Here is a 17,984-nt window from a genome sequence, read left to right on the forward strand (position 1 = left end):
AATAAATTTAAATAAATTTTCTGCGATTCTCTAATGACAACATACTAAAGTGTGCCAGCCTGGTTCTGTTCTTGATTTGTACCGAGACATGCCATTTTTATTGCCATATTGAATGTATGGAGTATCTATTAAATTACATATAATAATATAAATTACTAATATAACATTTTAATAGTCATTCAAACTCGGCAGCTCCTACTCTAAGGTAGTTTCTTAAGTCACATGGCGACATCCGTCACCGACTACGTACGCTTTGCAAATGAGTAAAAATGAGTTAGCATGCGGTATTCAGTCTAGTGTAATAGCGAGCTTGCTAATTAGATTTTAAGATAGTCTTACTAAGTCAGTCTGAATATCGCATAGTGTAATAAGCCTCTTAGCATGCTTAACCATTCAGTCAGCCAGGGGCTACAATCTTAAGAGCTTATTACACCACGCGATATTCAGACAGTCTTACTAAGATTTAGCCTAGTGTAATAAGAGTTAGCCAGTTAGCCTGTCTAATTAGACCGACCGAATGGATTCGGCGATGCTTACTTGCTTACTTGCTGAATATCGTGTAGTGTAATAAGACTAAAGCGCTTATTACACCACGCGATATTCAGACAGTCTTACTAAGATTCAGCCTAATGTAATAAGAGTTAGCCAGTTAGCCTGTCTAATTAGACCGACCGAATGGGTTCGGCGGTGCTTACTGGCTTACTTGCTGAATATCGTGTAGTGTAATAAGACTTAGCACGCTAAACCATTCAGTCAGCGCGCGGCAGTCGCAGAGCAAATACGTTTGTACATGTTTGTTTTCTGTGGCCGCGTGCACCATGGCGTGTTCGCAAGAAAAAAAAGTACTTTGGAATGTTTTCTATTTTTTATACATAAAGTTAGCCAACGCTCGACACACTGATACATTTGTAAAAACAAACATGAATCTTAAATTTAGAAAGAAGGTTCGGACAATCAATCTTATTATAGAATATCTTAGCTGCAAACGATGTGTCAATAAATTTAAATAAATTTTCTGCGATTCTCTAATGACAACATACTAAAGTGTGCCAGCCTGGTTCTGTTCTTGATTTGTACCGAGACATGCCATTTTTATTGCCATATTGAATGTATGGAGTATCTATTAAATTACATATAATAATATAAATTACTAATATAACATTTTAATAGTCATTCAAACTCGGCAACTCCTACTCTAAGGTAGTTTCTTAAGTCACATGGCGACATCCGTCACCGACTACGTACGCTTTGCAAATTAGTAAAAATGAGTTAGCATGCGGTATTCAGTCCAGTGTAATAGCGAGCTTGCTAATTAGATTTTAAGACAGTCTTACTTATGGCTAGTTTACACAGTGCGAGCTGCTGCCTAGCGAGTAGACAAGCCGAGTAGGCTTGTCTACTCGTACGCCAGTAGCTCGGCTCGCCTTTGCTGTCTACACAACACCTAGTAGCTGCAGCCCAGTCTTGCGAGTCGCCGCGATGTCGAGTGAACGTGCTTTGATATAACAAACTGTGATACGCTCTATGACAACAATATTATGTGAAGAATTAGAAAATGTCTGCAAAAAACTTAATAAAAAAGAGCGGTTCCGCTCACGATTGTTCTGCTCGCACTGGCGAGCTACTGCCAAGCGTCTACACGATGCGAACAACGCCCGAGCTGCTGTCATGTGCGAGTTACTGGGGGGCGAGCAGGCGAGTGAAAACAAAAAATGTTGAAGTAACTCGGATGCGAGCTACTGTCCAACTCGCACTTGCAAGTAACTCGCAAGTGACGTTCAAACAGTGCGAGTTACTGCAGTGCAGCTACTCGGCAGGCTGACTCGTACGCTAGCTCGCACTGTGTAAACTAGCCATAAAGGAGCCCATACACGGGACAATTTGTTGCTTCGATCGATCGTCAAGAAAATCGTACTATTTTATCCTTCGATTTCCGTCCGTCACACACGAACGATGTGATCGTACGATTCTCAGTCTCTGTGCGGAGTGAAAACGTGTAGCACGTACGTGGGTGAGCGATGAAGTCGCAACTACTTCGTTTAAGCGCATTGGCGCTCATTTTATATAAAAAAAGACTTTCTACAATAAATAAAAGAAAGACTAGGAGATAATGGACTAAGAGATGGCTTCTGAAAAGACATCAATCTTCTTGAGGAATTACGTTTTCATCCTAAAGATTGGCATAACTACCTTAGGATGTCAGAGGAAACATACTTAGAGCTTTTGCGTAAGGTATCTTCCAGAATAATAAAAAATGATACCAATATAGAGGTAGACTGACGATGATCGCATGCGATCACGCCATACACGTGCGATATATCGAACGATGTTCAGATCGCAATCGATATTTTCGGGGTTGCCTGTTGAGATCTCCAATCGATCGTTCGACCACAAAATCGGATGCGATATTGCCACACACGTACAATTTGTCGTTCGATTTTAACATCGAGCGACGAATCGTTACGATAATTGTCCCGTGTATGGGCACCTTTAGACAGTCTGAATATCGCATAGTGTAATAAGCACTTTAGTACAAAAAGTTTGGAATTGCGATGATATAAAGAAAACTTTTAAAGATGGTCATCTTTTGATATACTTGTTTAAACTTTAGTCAGGCTATAAATTGGTAGAAGTGACCATTTATACACATTTCTGATTTCTTTTATTTGGTAGTGTTTAATCAATGAGCAACACAAATGGCTTACTGGTTCTTATACAAGAATAATGAGTTTAGTTTATTTAACTTGTTGGTGTAAGAAACTCAATTTTACTTAGTTTTATCATAACTCTCGATGCAGAAACTAAAAAAGAAATGTTTTAATAAGTATCAACAAAAATAGTAGTAGATTTTTTTAAAGTGTATGGGATGTTCTATATTTTTATAAATCACAACCCATTTTTATCTTTGTTAAATTGATATATTTCTTCACAAACAATGGTAATTAATTTATATTCTTATAGAAAGGTTCATAGGAAAAATACATGTTCACTCGGCTTAAAAGTCTGTTCTGAGTGACGTCTGTTTTCTTCTTTTCTAAGTGTCCTGTATTTATGTTGCCACATACATCAAATCGTATAGAAAATACTACACCATATAGTATGTACATTTTAGTGCGTATCTATGATACGCTACATCACCCCCCTACGGAGACAGAAAAGCTAAGTAGACAAATGATAGTATGTAACAATAAAATAAAAGGTACTTAAAATATTACACAACAAAAATTTTACATTACAAAGTTGCTCCAGGTAGCCCTAAATACGAAGCGTCGTTTGTTGCCATGTCGCGATGCTGGTGTTGATTGTACTTTAGCCATTTTCCGTCGAAGAGGTACAACGAAATCAGCCTGGTTTTCCATTGCGAAAGTTGGCTGTTCATCTGGGACAAGGAAATGTCCTGGTAGATTTCTGCCACTCAGCAGTTCAGGTCTTCCTTAACGGCTGACCGCATACCCAGCAATACCAATGGCAACGCTCTAGTCCACGTGTCATCGTGGCAAGTTAGGGCGGCTTTAAGTTGCCGGTGAACTCGCTCGCTCTGGATCAGACTCTTTGGACTTTAAAAGAGCTTCATAATCTTTTTCAATCGATATTGTCTCTATGCGTGACATCGCGTCAACAACTACATCTTCTTTTCCATTTACGTGTCTGATATCAGTAGTGAATTGAGAAATAAATGAAAGCTGATTGAGTTGTACCGGGGTAAGTTTTTCTTGGCGCTGGCAAAAATGCATAAATCAACGGCTTATGGTCCGTATAAATAGTGGCAGATTATGCTTCGAGAATGTCGAAAATGTTGGATCGCTTCATACTGTGAACAGTCCTCCTTGGTGCCAAATATGCACTTCGATGAATTAACGACGATGCCAAATTCTGAAAATCTTCGGAACAATGAGCGAAGGTGCTCAGCATGCTCCTCATGAATTTTGAAAAAGACACCAGCATCATCCTATCACGTCGGGGTCACCATTTATGGGATGTTCTATATTTTTATAAATCACAACCCATTTTTATCTTTGTTAAATTGATATATTTCTTCACAAACAACGGTAATTAATTTATATTCTTATAGAAAGGTTCATAGGAAAAATACATGTTCACTCGGCTTAAAAGTCTGTTCTGAGTGACTTCTGTTTTCTTCTTTTCTAAGTGTCCTGTATTTATGTTGCCACATACATCAAATCGTATAGAAAATACTACACCATAATATAGTATGTACATTTTAGTGCGTATCTATGATACGCTACAAGTGTTTTGCAACATTGTAAAAAAGTTAGTGTCATGGTCGCCGTGCTGTGTATATTGTGCTTTTGCGTTTTTAAATGTTTTTTGCCTTAAATTCGTGCTCTTTTCATAAATCCGTTGAGTTGAGTTCGCTCCTCCGGTTTTATAAGACTTTAAGTTATTTATTGTGAGACAGGACTCCATTTACTTCCGATATGTCGTCGGATAAAAAGTGTTGTGTACCTGGATGTTTTGAGTCCGGTGGTATGTAAATAAACAGTGTATAGAAAGGAATTCCACTCACAATCTGTTTCCTTAAATTAATTTAATATTGGTGTCTTTCAGCATCGCATAAAGTGCTGCATATATTTCCCAACCCCAACAAAGACCCGGATCGTTTCGAAGCTTGGAGAAAGGCTGTTGGCGGAAAGATACTTGAATTATCTTTTGAGCATATTTACAAGTATCGTCGTGTATGCCGTGCTCATTTCGAAGATAAATTTCACTGTCGCTACGAGAGACTGTCCAACATATCAATACCAACCGTTAATATGGCAGGTAAGAATTTTAATTGAATAGTTAAGTAAATACCACAAAATTTTAGATCCAAACATCATATTGAAGCATTTATACTATTTACTAACTAACACCGAGTCACATCTTTGAAATGACTTCAAATATTTGTTTGAATCAGATGTCACCAGGCAGAATTCCCTAACCACATCAAATATTTTTTACTTATCAAAACATGATATTATTTGATGGGTAAAGGTAAAGAAGGGTCAATACTTATATTATGATTGCAAATTAAATTGAGTACATTGTATTAGCTTTCAATATTGGCTATGAAGTGTATTGAATTATAAAACACCCCACATGTTTATTATGTTAATTCATAAATACTGGTACTGATACTTAATTTATTAATTAGGAGACGTAAGAAAAATAACTCTGATTTACTGTTTTTCTTTAAGAAAAATATTTTCATTTTTCTTTTTTGAGTAAATTTATCGTTTTTTGATTCTACAAAGGTCTAGATTTACGTAAAAATAATTGCTTTGATTACGATAACGAGAGTTTTCCGTGCTTGGGGCACTGTTATGCAAATACATACTTTCCTATCTATGAGACGCTAAACTGAGTAGGTATGTTTGTATGAAAACTATCCTTTGGTCAAGTTTCGGCACCAGTGAGTTGAGTATTTTTCATTTAGAGTTTTGAGCATTTTAAAAGTAAACGATAACTTTAACTGCACAGCAATAGAGATAACCTTTACATAAATACCTTCCGAGATGAGCTGCTGAGACCCGCACCTTTTTTATACAAAGCAAATAGTATTACAGCATTTATGAGGTAAAGTACTTTATAGGAAAAAAAAAAATATTAAGTATAAAATTTTTGGATTTTTTTGTTAGTTTTGAATTAGTTTTAAATAGATAGATATTTTAATAGATAAATTAGTTAAATAAGTTATAAAGAAGCTAAGTATTAAAAATCGAAAATGATGTATAAAAAAACAACCTGTCTCACAACTATATCATGTTCATGTTCCCTAGAGTCAGGTCGATTTTTTCTAATACTTCATTTTCAATGATAAAAATTGCATTGTGAATGCAAAAAATAAAAATAACTTGGAGTTATAAAACAGATATTATACTGTTTTATTATTTGTATATTTTGTAACTTAGAAATATGACTCATCTCATACAAGGTGCTTACGGAGGTGTTTAAGGTGTTTGCAAGTGTATTTCACCTAATGACTTTGTATTAAGAAGAAAGAACGAATCAACGAAGATTGCATGCAAAAGAGATGGATGTGTGGTGTGTCTAGAATGGATAAGATACGGAATGAGTTTATAACAGAAGTTTGAAAGTAGCTTCAGTGACAGAGAAGATGAAAGGAAAATGACTTGCATGGTATGGAGTATGGACCAGTATGTTTATCTATGAAGAATAATAAATGTTATGTGGTGAAGAAAGTACCGAATTTGAATTTAGATGGTTAGATGGAGAGAGGAAGGCTAAATAAAAGTGGAAGGATTTCGTAAAAATGCAATGCAATAGGTGCAAGGAAGACTGCAGAGGTGATGGATGATAGAGATGAAAAGAAAAAAGATCTGGTATGCAGACCCCAAATAAATGTGATCAGGGTAGGAAAATAATGATGATGGCAGTTGTCTTGTAATAAGTGTTGTCGGCTTAAATGAAAATGCTTGATTCTTTTTCCGATACCTACAATAAAAAGTTAAGTTTTTATTCAAATTGACTATATTCGTATTCTTTTTATCTACTATGGTAGAGAACAATTGCAAAGGCTTTTTCTTGGCGAAATATTAGAAATTAAAGAGTACTGATGATGACAATTTGCAATGTTCATGTACTTTGACTAATAAATCCTGTAAACATAAATGTTTTATTTCTTCTCCAATTTCCAATAATATTTTAAATTAAGATACTGTTTAAAACAAATGCTGCCATTTTTATACGAAGCAGCATTTGTTTTAATCAGTTTCTAAAAAATATAACAATTTATTAAAAACTAAAAATTTAATTTTCCGCTTCCTCGAAAAATAGTTCCAACTTGCGCGTAAGGAGGGCGCTGATCAAACCCGATAGTACAAAAAAATGCCTGAAGATGGCCCTTTAATTCCTATATAACAAGTTACTCTATGGCTAGTATATAAGCGTGGCTTCGAAAGATAGTGCCGACTAGTATTGTTTTTATACAAAATGAGTTATGTTTATAAACCAAGAAACAGTGTTGCCTGGAAGTATTTTGATGATATTGGTAACTCACAGGCGGTGTGTAAACTTTGCAACGAAAGCTTTAGTTACCGTTCATCTGTATCAAATTTAACGAAACATATATACCGAAAACATCGAGAAGCGTATCCAGGGAAAAAAGAAAAAGGTATGTCAGTTCATAGTTTGATCCATACCAGGTAATATGAAGTACCTAACCCAGTACCCACACGGTGAACCTCTTAACCAATATGCAATGCAAGAGATTTTGTCAGAAGTATTTTAAACATATCAGTTTTATGTTTCAAACGAATAGTTATGAATCTTAGGTTTCTTTGTGTAAGAGAGATGCGCCATACTGGTATAGTAAGTACATGTACTATGTAGATAAATTAATTTTACGATAAAACAAATCTTTGTTCTTTGTCCATTACAAAAATATTCATTGACATTGATAGAGATTGAAAATGTTTTGTTTACATTAAGGCGTTTTGTTAAATTAAATTGCTAATTTCTTATATATATTACAATCTCACCCAAGTGTTGGTAAAGTTTGGTTTGAGGTTTCAATAGTCACTTGTGAGGTTGAGAAAATTATTGCAAACAGTTAGTTAGGGCTTTGTATTTCTTACATATTCACTACCCACTTTTAAAGCAATTATCATTCAAACATAAATTGTTGACCATAATGGATTTAAAAAAAAGGTAGATAAAATAGATGTTGGAATAATATTTATTTCTATTTTGCAATGTATCGGAGACTAATCAATGTTTGTGGATAGCAATCCTTTTTTACTTTTAAGTATAATAGGACTAATGTATTATTTTGCAAAATTCATATTTTCTTTTGTTTATAATTGTGTTGGTAGGTAAATTATATATTTAGTGAAGCTATCAATTCAATTCAGCTTATTTGCTTGGTAACAGTAATAATCTTATATATATCTAATAGTTTTTCAATTTTGATTCTGAAAAAGAATTACAATTTGAGTTAATTAAAGTAATGTCTTGCCTTGAAGTCTGTCTTAATGAATACTTTAATCCTCTATATTACTTTGTAATATTTCACTAAACAAACTTGGAAAGCAACTAGGTCTGAATAGTAGAGAATTTTGAATGGAGGACTAGTTAAGAAATTCATTTCAATAAATAATATTAAATTATTTATTAAACCTTCATCAATAAATGGTTTTTGATACACATTTTAAAATATTTTAAGAGAGTGCTACATAAATTAGTAACAATGTAGCCACATTGTATATGCTGTAGTGTAGTAGTTTCATCAACTTCAGCTGGCAGCACAATCTTTGTTACATTTAAAAGTTGTTTGTCCTATTCATTCATCATGTACATGATGTTCTGGGATGATTCTACATATGACCGTGCACACATCACTTACTCTCTACTTGTACGTAACCAATAGCATTGTCACAATCAGTAATAAGTTACGAATAAATACATCTATGTATTTTATGGATAAGACAGATCAAAATTAAAAAAGGTTTACTACATCTGTTCAACTCACTAACATTGTACATATGTACCTGTAGATATAAAAAATTAAACTTATTTCTGCCTATTTCAGTTGCATATGACATTATTTACAATTTAGAACAGATATATTTTAATATTAATTACTGTTAGCGGAACTTGATATTTTATATTAAGTTTAAATGCCTGTAAAGTCTGACTCCAAAAAAACCAGTGTATTTATTTGTATTATTTATATCATTAAACTGTTTTAGTTAAAATATATTTTTGGAAATTTTAATAATACTAATTTTAAACACTTAAAAGTATGAGATACTACAAGTAGTGTTGTGATTATAGTTTATTCGGTATCAGGTCAGATTTCCGGCCGAAAAGGTTGTTCGTAGTTCGTACTGCGGCTAGAGCGCAACTTGTCTACGTTCTGCAAAGCGTTCTTTCTCAAAGTAAGCAAATATTTATACTTGTTATTTTCACACTTTTCTAAAGAAAATTCAATTTTAATGAATAATAAAAAACGATCCTCGGTTTGGATTTATTTTGATGTTAAGGATGATTCGCGTTATGCTCAATGCAATATTTGTAATATACACATATCTCGCGGCGGTACGGGGAAGAGAGCGTCGACTTCATCTTTGGCAAAACATTTGAAGGCTAAACATAATGAAGCATATATGAGGATACATGGAGCAGAAGTGGCAATTAAAAGTATTCAAAACTCCGTCAATGAAATACTTCCATGTAGTAAGTTCACGAACCATTGAATCCGATTACGAAATATTTATGTTAACATTTTAAGTTATAGTGATGAATATAGTATTCGGATTCGGCCAATACCTATCTTCTCGAATGCTAGCCGAATATCTATATTTACTTTTATTAAAAACCTACAACTTTAATATGTGGAGAGTTCTTAGAGTTCTTGGATAGTAAATAGCAAAACTGATACCTAATAAACATTCTAACTATAAAATTTATACAACATTCCTTAATATTATTCGACTAGTCTTTACAGAAGAAAAGATGTCTTATGTCGCTTTCTATATTTTGTCATTACTCGTGGCGGCCATTTTGGTCGTGTCGTGCATTCTAGCGCTGTTAAATAACTGTTGCTATATATTTTAAGGAAATCACTGTTATTTTGTGATTTTATCAATGACGAGTGAAATTTGGAATTATTTTGATAAGACACCGAATTCAACCGATGCGAGGTGCCATTTCTGCTCAAAACTATACTCATTTAAAACGTCGATAACAAATCTAAAGAAACATTTACAATATAAGCATAGTGATCTTGTAAACATCGGTGAAATTCAGGCTTCGAAGAAAGGTTAAATATGGTTTGCTACTTAAACTTATTTAGATATATATGAAAGTATTAGGTACATATATGCAGGTTATACATATTACATTTATTAAGGTATAATACTTATAATCAATTAGAAATAACATTTCAATTAATACTGCGATTTATGAGCCAAGGCATGTGTTAAAAATGTCAGATTTGCTGTTTGTATGATCAAACTAAAAGTGTAAAAACCAATCTTTATGTAATTTTGTAGTAAAAACAGCAATAATATGTATTAAAGAAGTTATATTTAACTGTGTACTCAAGTAAGCCAAAGATATGTGTTAATTTCAGAAACCAACTCTGGAACTGAAGATGAAGAATCAATTGTATTGGATCCTGATAGCGAGCTGTGGGGTTTCTTTGACAAGGAACCTCATAACAGGGCCAAATGCTCCATGTGTGATATACGGCTTAGGCGGGATGCAGATACACTGTACAAACATCTGAAAGAAAAACATTCTAAAATCGCCGAGGTGATTAATTTTAATTTATGTCACTTAAACTTACTGTCAGATGTAGTATTGACTTTGATATCCACCAAAATATCAATCATTTACTGGATGCTTACGTTATTTAAAACTTGTTCAAAGTAGCAAAGTTACTTCCTGATTTTCGTTGATAAAATCATGGAAATATAATAAGTGTTTCTTGTTTTCTGATATTAAAAAAAATCACAGAGAATCAAGTCCAGAATCTCTTCTTAAAATTAAGTCAAGTTAAGTAGGGCTTGCTAGAAAAGTGCTTTCTGCACATTTATGATATAGAATCATTGATACCGTACAATAAGACTCAATTTTGTTTTATTTAAATTAATTCATTATTAATTTTGTATATTCATTGTTTCTAATGTTGCTAGAGTTACTAGCTAATGATGTTTGTCTTTTCTTCATTGTGATCAGTGTGTAAAACTTTTAAAAAAATTGTGAAAAATATTAAGAGAGTAGATCACGGCTGTAGAATCCCAATAATACAATGATTTATAGTAAGATGTCGTACTATTTTCCACTAGAATTTTTTACATGTAATCATATCACTTCATCACCTATATTATAATTTAACATGAGTAACAATCTGTCGAATGCTGATAAAATATGTGATTTTCTTTTTTGACAGGATTGCCTGCATCTTACTTAAAGGTAAAATACAGGCTTTTGTCACATTCAAAATATACCAATTGGCTCACGTGTCTGTAACATATCACTTTTCCAGAATCTGGAGTACAAAGACAATGAAGAAAATTTTACAGAAGTAATCTACCTTGAAGAACCATTAGAGGCGGTAAAGGAGGATCAGGATAAAGTTTTGTTTGAAGTGCAACCCCAGGCCAAGAAAACTTTTAAGAGACGCTACAGCACAAGAGATGACGTAAAATACAATGAACCGATTAAAAGCCAATGTAAGGATGATGTGGAAATTGAAAATTTTGGAAAATATATCACAGGATTACTCAAAGGTGTGTATCTGTGTGGGTGTGTTCTGAATTTGTAACGTTGTTGTTGAAATGTTTCTACTACGTATTTGTGTTTTGTTACCATTAGTATGTAAGTGCGTGCTCCTATTTCACCATGCCTCCTGCTGATAAACAGGAACACACATTATGTTACATATATGAATAAATGATTTTTGATTTGGTTTTAAGCATACGTCATTGACAAGTATGATACTTTTTAGCTTATTTCTTGTATAAAAAATTCTTTTAAAATATTTGAAATTATAGGGCAATGTGAATTCACCAAAAATTAATATAATGTAAACAAGTTTAATACTAGTTAAATTAAAATAGTCAATATCTACATAGCTAAATCACCTGCATCAGGAGCACCTATTATAATAGTATTTATGAATTTTTATTAAGTTTTCCCAAGTTTGTAAACTTCTATCTATTAAATCGAATCTATTTTTAAAATACTAGCAGACTCGGCCAAGCGTTGCTGTGGCTAAGGTTTTTGTTAAATTACATAGTAGTAAACTGTTCAACGGAATCGGTAGGAGAACTTATGTGAATCGTTGGTACTTTTAAACACAGCGCCATCTGTTAGAATTATATCAAATAATAAACAAATTTTTGCAATAAAATAAAATTGCGACTATAATTAAAGATCTAAGCTATCCTATCTCTTAAGTTGGACCAGACTGCTCACGGTGTGCCAATTTAATTTAAAATCGGTTAAGTAGTTTAGGAGTCGATCGCGGACAAATCAGGACAGGAGATTTATATAATATATTAAGATTTTATATTTCATTCTTTAGTATAATAATTGTAATGTATAATTTAATTTAGGTGTAGGAATACAAAATAAATATAAAAATGTAAAACCTGTAAATAAGATTTTCTTACCAGTTTTAATCCAATAAAAAAATTTGTAGGTGTACCTAGGGCAGCCTGTTCAAAATTACAAATGGAAATTGTGACGATGATTATGAGTACTAAAATTAATTTACAAACAACACCAGATATAGACAGCGAAGTGGGTGAAAGAAGTAAAGAAAGTGATCCACCGGATATAGGTCAAGAGGTAAGAATTACTAAATATTTGCTCACAAAGTGCATTTAAAGTGAACATATAAAACCTCTTTTTAGTTCATTATGTCAAATGTATTTTATTTTTGTATGCTATAATGTGTTCATATATTATAGGTAAATAAGTTAATACTATAATATTAATACTAAAATCTTTATATTATTTAGTATTTATTAATACTAAATAATATAAAGATTAATTACTGGAATTATTTAATCTGTATTATTTAAAGAACTTATAGGAATTTATCCGGATTATTTTTAGTTTATATATTTGGAAATATAGTTGACATTCAAGTATTATGTAAGCGTATAGGAGAGTCATTGATTCTCTTTTTTGCTGATTATATCAACTACTACAACAGAGTAACAACAACTAGAACTAAATACTTCTTTACACATATTAAAGATTACCTCCACATTGTCTATGCTTGAAAATGAAATGCGTTTTCGAAGATTCCCACAAAAAGAAAATATGTGTATGTGCTATTTTAGAATTTTGCTTACTTTTTCTGAAAAGAGGGAGAAAAATAAATGCAGTAAATCTGTTTAGGTAATACTTGAATGTCCCCCAATAAAGACGTGTGCTCGTTTCTAACGCTCTAACACAAGAATTTACAGACAATTTACATTTTTCAGAATCAGGAAAATCAAGATAAGTTAGACACAACGACCTCCAGCGAATTCGGAACAAATCAAGAGACGCGAACCCCCAAACGACCCAAGCGACGAATCAGCTACCGCGAAGAATACTCCTACAAGATCAACCTAACGGAGAACGAAGAGCGGGAAATCGAAAATTTCGGAACATACGTCACATGCTTACTCAAAACGGTCCCACAGAATAAAATTAGCGCGAAACTTCAAATGAATATTGTCAATCTTATTATGACAGCTCGGTTACAGGCTCTACAGAAAAATGCACAAAATGTTTTGACAATTAACGGAACCATAGAGTTAGATACTACAAATGTAGATGATAATCAAGTTATGTTTATGGAGAGTTAGAGAGTATATTTAATTTTTAAGGGAATAAATTTTATTTCATAATGTTTTTTATTATTACTATCCCATCAACAAGCAATAGTAACTAATCCAAATTAAAAGCAGTGGTCCACATCGTTAAAATATTTTCGAAAACGTAAGAAGGAATACATAAATGGTGGCTATTTTCGAACTCAATTCTGTCCCAGTTTTGGGCCTCGGGGCAGAAGTCCCGGTTGTCCTCCCAAAATTCGGGGACTAGCCAGGTTACTATATAAATGTCATAACATAGAAAAATATATCATCAAATGATTGATGCTTAGTCCCAACAGCGTGGTTTCGTATTCGTGTATCACAAAGACGCCATTTTACATGTTACATTTAGTCAACAACTTTTGATTACGAACAGATATTTCTCGTGGATGCTAACCAACTTGTTATAAAATAATACATAAAAATAGATTTGTGTTCCTAGATTGAATTATAATTTATTAGTCTAGATTTTATTTTAAAATATTATATATATATTGTAAAGTAAAATCTAAAAGAATGTTTAGTCTACTAGCAATAGTTTTTATTTAATCACGAAACCGCTGTAGTCACAAACCGTGGCTTCAAGATGCAAACGTTTTTTACCATGAACGCCATTTTAACACCGTAACCTTGGCAACGTACACGGTCTTTAGTTACGCTTCATTAAACACGATAAAGCCTTTATTGCATTATTTCAATAAAAATTAGCCAAACACTTTTTGGCAGCCTTTTGGACTCTAAACCACTTACCATCCACCGCTTAGGAGTACGTATGGGCAATACGTACTCGCTATATATTTATATCTTTGAAGTAAGTAGCCTTACGCCCGAACCTAATAATTAATCCACAATCTCAGATTGTTTTCAATCTGATACTGTGTATTAATTATCAGACCGTGACAGTCGATCGATCTCCTATCTACATCCAAATAACCAAACCCTACGAAGACAATCCATTTTTGGCCACGGATAGGATGCAATCGCTTCGCTCTTTCTGAATCTTCTCCTTCTTTTCATAATCAATATAAACCAAATAAAACCGTACAAATGTAATAATAATAATAAGTCTTTATTAATTTAAGTTGGTACATCTTTCTTTTCATAGTGTAAGATTTGGGAACCCTTTTAAGTAAATATACCTGTGTTAGGGTTCCCAAATGTAATTAAAATAAGCTTGTCTATGTTTAAAACATATCAATAAGCTTTTTAATTATTTAAAAAATTGGTGTAAGTTAAAATCTTACGATAATATATAACAATAAGGATATTAAGAAAACATGGTTAATAATGTAGTCTAGAGGCCTAGTTTAAACGCTAGTGCTCATAGATGTATATTATATATAAGGTTGACCACAATGAATGTTGTAATATATATAATGTAGTATTTGTTTTTGGGTCAAATAAAGAAACTTTTATTATTATTATTCTTGCCGATATATCACAGCCGGTAAGCTAAAATACTATATGTACCATCTATGGTTCGCGACGCGACAGTTCTATATTAAAATATTATATTAAATGTTATTATGCATTGAACGTATGTTGGAATGTTTTGTCTAGGCGTTTGTTGAAATTACAATGAAAATGGACCATACACAAAGTGAAAGTTAAGAAAAGACAATATGACTGCCGCGATTTGTAATTGATGATTTGCAAGTTTTTTTACGACATATTTTTAATCGTATTTATCAGTCATTCACGCTTATTATTGTCAACTTACAAACAGATGACGTCAATGAAAAAGTAAATATGACTATCTACATTTATCACAGATAACATTATCGATTTCCTTTGAAATTTGTCATAAATTTTTTTTTTTTTTTTTTTATTATGGCCCGCACGGTTTGTGCATTGTGGCCCAGGGTCAAAACAGGGAAACGGGTAAAAAAATAAATGTATCGGATGAAACGGAATTAAGGAAAGGAAAATAATCTATAAAATAAAAGATCAATTCTTATAGAGATAGATATAAAAGGAGTGTAAGAAAAGATATTTACATATATACACATTCATAGGATCTAAATTTTTATATCATTACTTAAGATAAAAGCTGCTAAAAGTTTATATATATGTGGGTCCATTGTTGAAAGTAAACAGGATATGGATGAAGGGAAAGGAATTTGAAGGGAAATGAGACCGTCGATAAGAGCCGACCGTTCGCGCCGAGAACAAACAAAAATGATGTGATTCAAATCAGCTTCAGCATATCCACATTCGCACGTAGGGTTGTCAATAATATTAAACTTAGCAAGGTGAGCTGGGGTGCAGACGTGTCCCAGACGCATACGAGACAGTATTGTTGTAACTCTTTTACCGAATCTCAGTCTCCAAAACCAGGGCTTAATGGGTATAGAAGGTTGAATAGCACGATAATGGCGACCTTTTGAACGATCTTGATTCCAGGATTCAGTCCAGGAATTCCGGAGATACATCCCAGAAAGAGCCATCAAGTCATGCGCATAGTTTCCAAAAATATCCACATCTCCACTATCCACTGCCTCATTGGCAATACGGTCGGCTTTTTCGTTTCCAGATATTCCACAGTGACCAGGAATCCATGCAAACGATACGGAATAGTTTTCTTTCAAACATTTCAATAGTAAGTTTCTAATTTCGGAAATGACAGGGAATTGATAATGTGATCCAAATGGGAACCGGGCCAGGGCATTTAAAGAACTAAGTGAATCTGTAAAAATTACAGTTTTTTGAAGTTTCAGTAGAAGGATGTATTCTATAGCTTTGAATAGGCCAATACATTCGCCAGTGAACACGGAGGATTCAGGAGGGAGTTTAGTTTTTTGGACAATATTGTAGTTAGAATGTATTACACCAACACCTACACACCCATCACTGGAATGTTTAGATGCATCTGTAAATATTCGATGCCATTGTGGCCACTTAGTATCAACAATATAATTAAATGTTAACTTTTGGTTTTTCTTAATTTTAACAAGACCTATGCTTGTATGTATATCAGGAGAGATTAAAAGGGAATCGTAACTATATTTGAACAAAGGATTGGAAGTCGCTTGGTGAGTAGGAGCCTTAAGAGAAGTAAATCTTGTGTAACTTGTGACCAAACATGGTGTGCGTTTGTTTTTCCAAAATTGAGAAGTGTGGATTATATATGTCAGGGATGTCAGTTTAGGTGTAAGGATATGGTTACTAAATTGCATACAGCGGAAAAGGAATTTATCAGATAGAAATTGTCGGCGTAAGTTTAATGGTGGCTCTACACATTCGGTTCTCATACAATTGATTGGGCTTGACTTCATAGCTCCTAAGACTATTCTCATTGCTTTTGCTTGAATACTATCCAATTTTTTGAAAGCAGAAACATTTCCTGGTTCTAACAGGAAAGTACCGTAATCCATTACACTTCTGATTATGGCGTTGTAAATCAGTTTTAAGGAGTGTGAATGCGCTCCCCACCAGATGCCCGATAAACATCTAAGAATATTTAAATTTCGTTCACATCTCGCTGTTACATACTCACAGTGGGATACACCGGTGAGCTTAGAATCTAGAATTACCCCCAAGAATTTGACATTATTAGTTGAGGGAATCAAAACATTATCAAACTTTACCTGGACCGGGGGAGGCTTACGCATTCTGGAAAACAACACAACCCTGCTCTTGGATACAGATATGTCTAGACCATTCGAAGTCAGCCATGAGTTTAAAAATGAAAGGGAAGATGTTAGAATTTGACAATTATTTTCAATTGATTTGCCCGATTTGTATATAAGAAGATCGTCTGCATATTGTAGTACATTTGTTGATGCCTGCAATGATGTTTCTAAATCATACGTATAGATGTTATAGAGCAAAGGACTGAGTACAGAACCCTGTGGTAATCCTTTCCATACGGTCCGAGATAGTTTGACATCTTCAATAAATAAATTTATGTATCTTTCACTGAGCATATCTATAATAAAGTTTGTTAGAATTGGTGGTACGTTTAAGCATAGCAGCTTTTCCCTGAGAACCGATATAAGAACATTGTCATAAGCTGAGCTTATATCTAAGAAAGTAGCTACTACTGACTCATTATTTGAAAATGCTAATCTTATGTCTGTAGTGAATATTGCTAAGCTATCCATTGTGCTTCTACTTTTTCTAAAACCGAATTGGGTCGTTGCTAATAGATTTTTACTCTCTAAAAACCATTCTAAACGGATTTTTACTAGGTGTTCTGCTATTTTCATTAAAACAGAAGAAAGGACAATGGGTCTGTAAGAAGAAGGATCATCGGTTGGCTTATTGTCTTTTAAAATAGGTATAATTGATTGAGTGATCCAAGATTTGGGAATGCACCCAGAAATCATAATGGAATTTATAATATTTAAGTACAGAATCAGCACACGGTCCGAAAGATTTTTCAAAAAAGAATATGGAATCCCATCTTCTCCTGGAGTAGAGTCTTTTACCTTATTAAGCACACCTTTAAGTTCGATCAAAGAAAACGGAGCGTTTATTCCACTTAGGTCATCAAAAATGTAAGCAGGAATAGATAATGGAGGAAATCTCTGTTCCGGTACAGAAGGGGGAGCAAGATGATCCATAAACTGATCAGCTAGAGTTTTCGGTAATTTAGAAGAAGGAGATTTATTATATGCAGATCTAAATCTACGAATATTA

At 33.4% G+C, this 17,984-nt stretch overlaps 1 protein-coding gene across 4 annotated transcripts; it reads left to right on the forward strand.

Annotated features, from left to right (window-relative positions):
• The first annotated feature begins 4,276 nt into the window (after positions 1–4,276).
• LOC110995016 lies at positions 4,277–13,376 on the forward strand. Of its 4 annotated transcripts, XM_045633772.1 has the most exons (6): positions 4,277–4,488; positions 4,570–4,782; positions 10,097–10,278; positions 11,015–11,258; positions 12,173–12,321; positions 12,966–13,376. In XM_045633772.1, the coding sequence occupies exons 1-6, from the start codon at positions 4,440–4,442 to the stop codon at positions 13,332–13,334; spliced, it is 1,206 nt and encodes a 401-aa protein (XP_045489728.1). In that variant the 5' UTR covers positions 4,277–4,439; the 3' UTR covers positions 13,335–13,376. The 4 variants fall into 4 exon arrangements, with proteins under 4 accessions (XP_045489728.1, XP_045489730.1, XP_045489729.1 ...); XM_045633774.1 differs by lacking the exons at positions 4,277–4,488; positions 4,570–4,782 and adding an exon at positions 6,914–7,135; XM_045633773.1 differs by lacking the exons at positions 4,277–4,488; positions 4,570–4,782 and adding an exon at positions 8,942–9,198.
• Positions 13,377–17,984: the final 4,608 nt, after the last annotated feature.

Source organism: Pieris rapae, chromosome 24 (assembly GCF_905147795.1).
Source record: "Pieris rapae chromosome 24, ilPieRapa1.1, whole genome shotgun sequence".
Classification (NCBI taxonomy): Eukaryota; Metazoa; Arthropoda; class Insecta; order Lepidoptera; family Pieridae; genus Pieris; species Pieris rapae.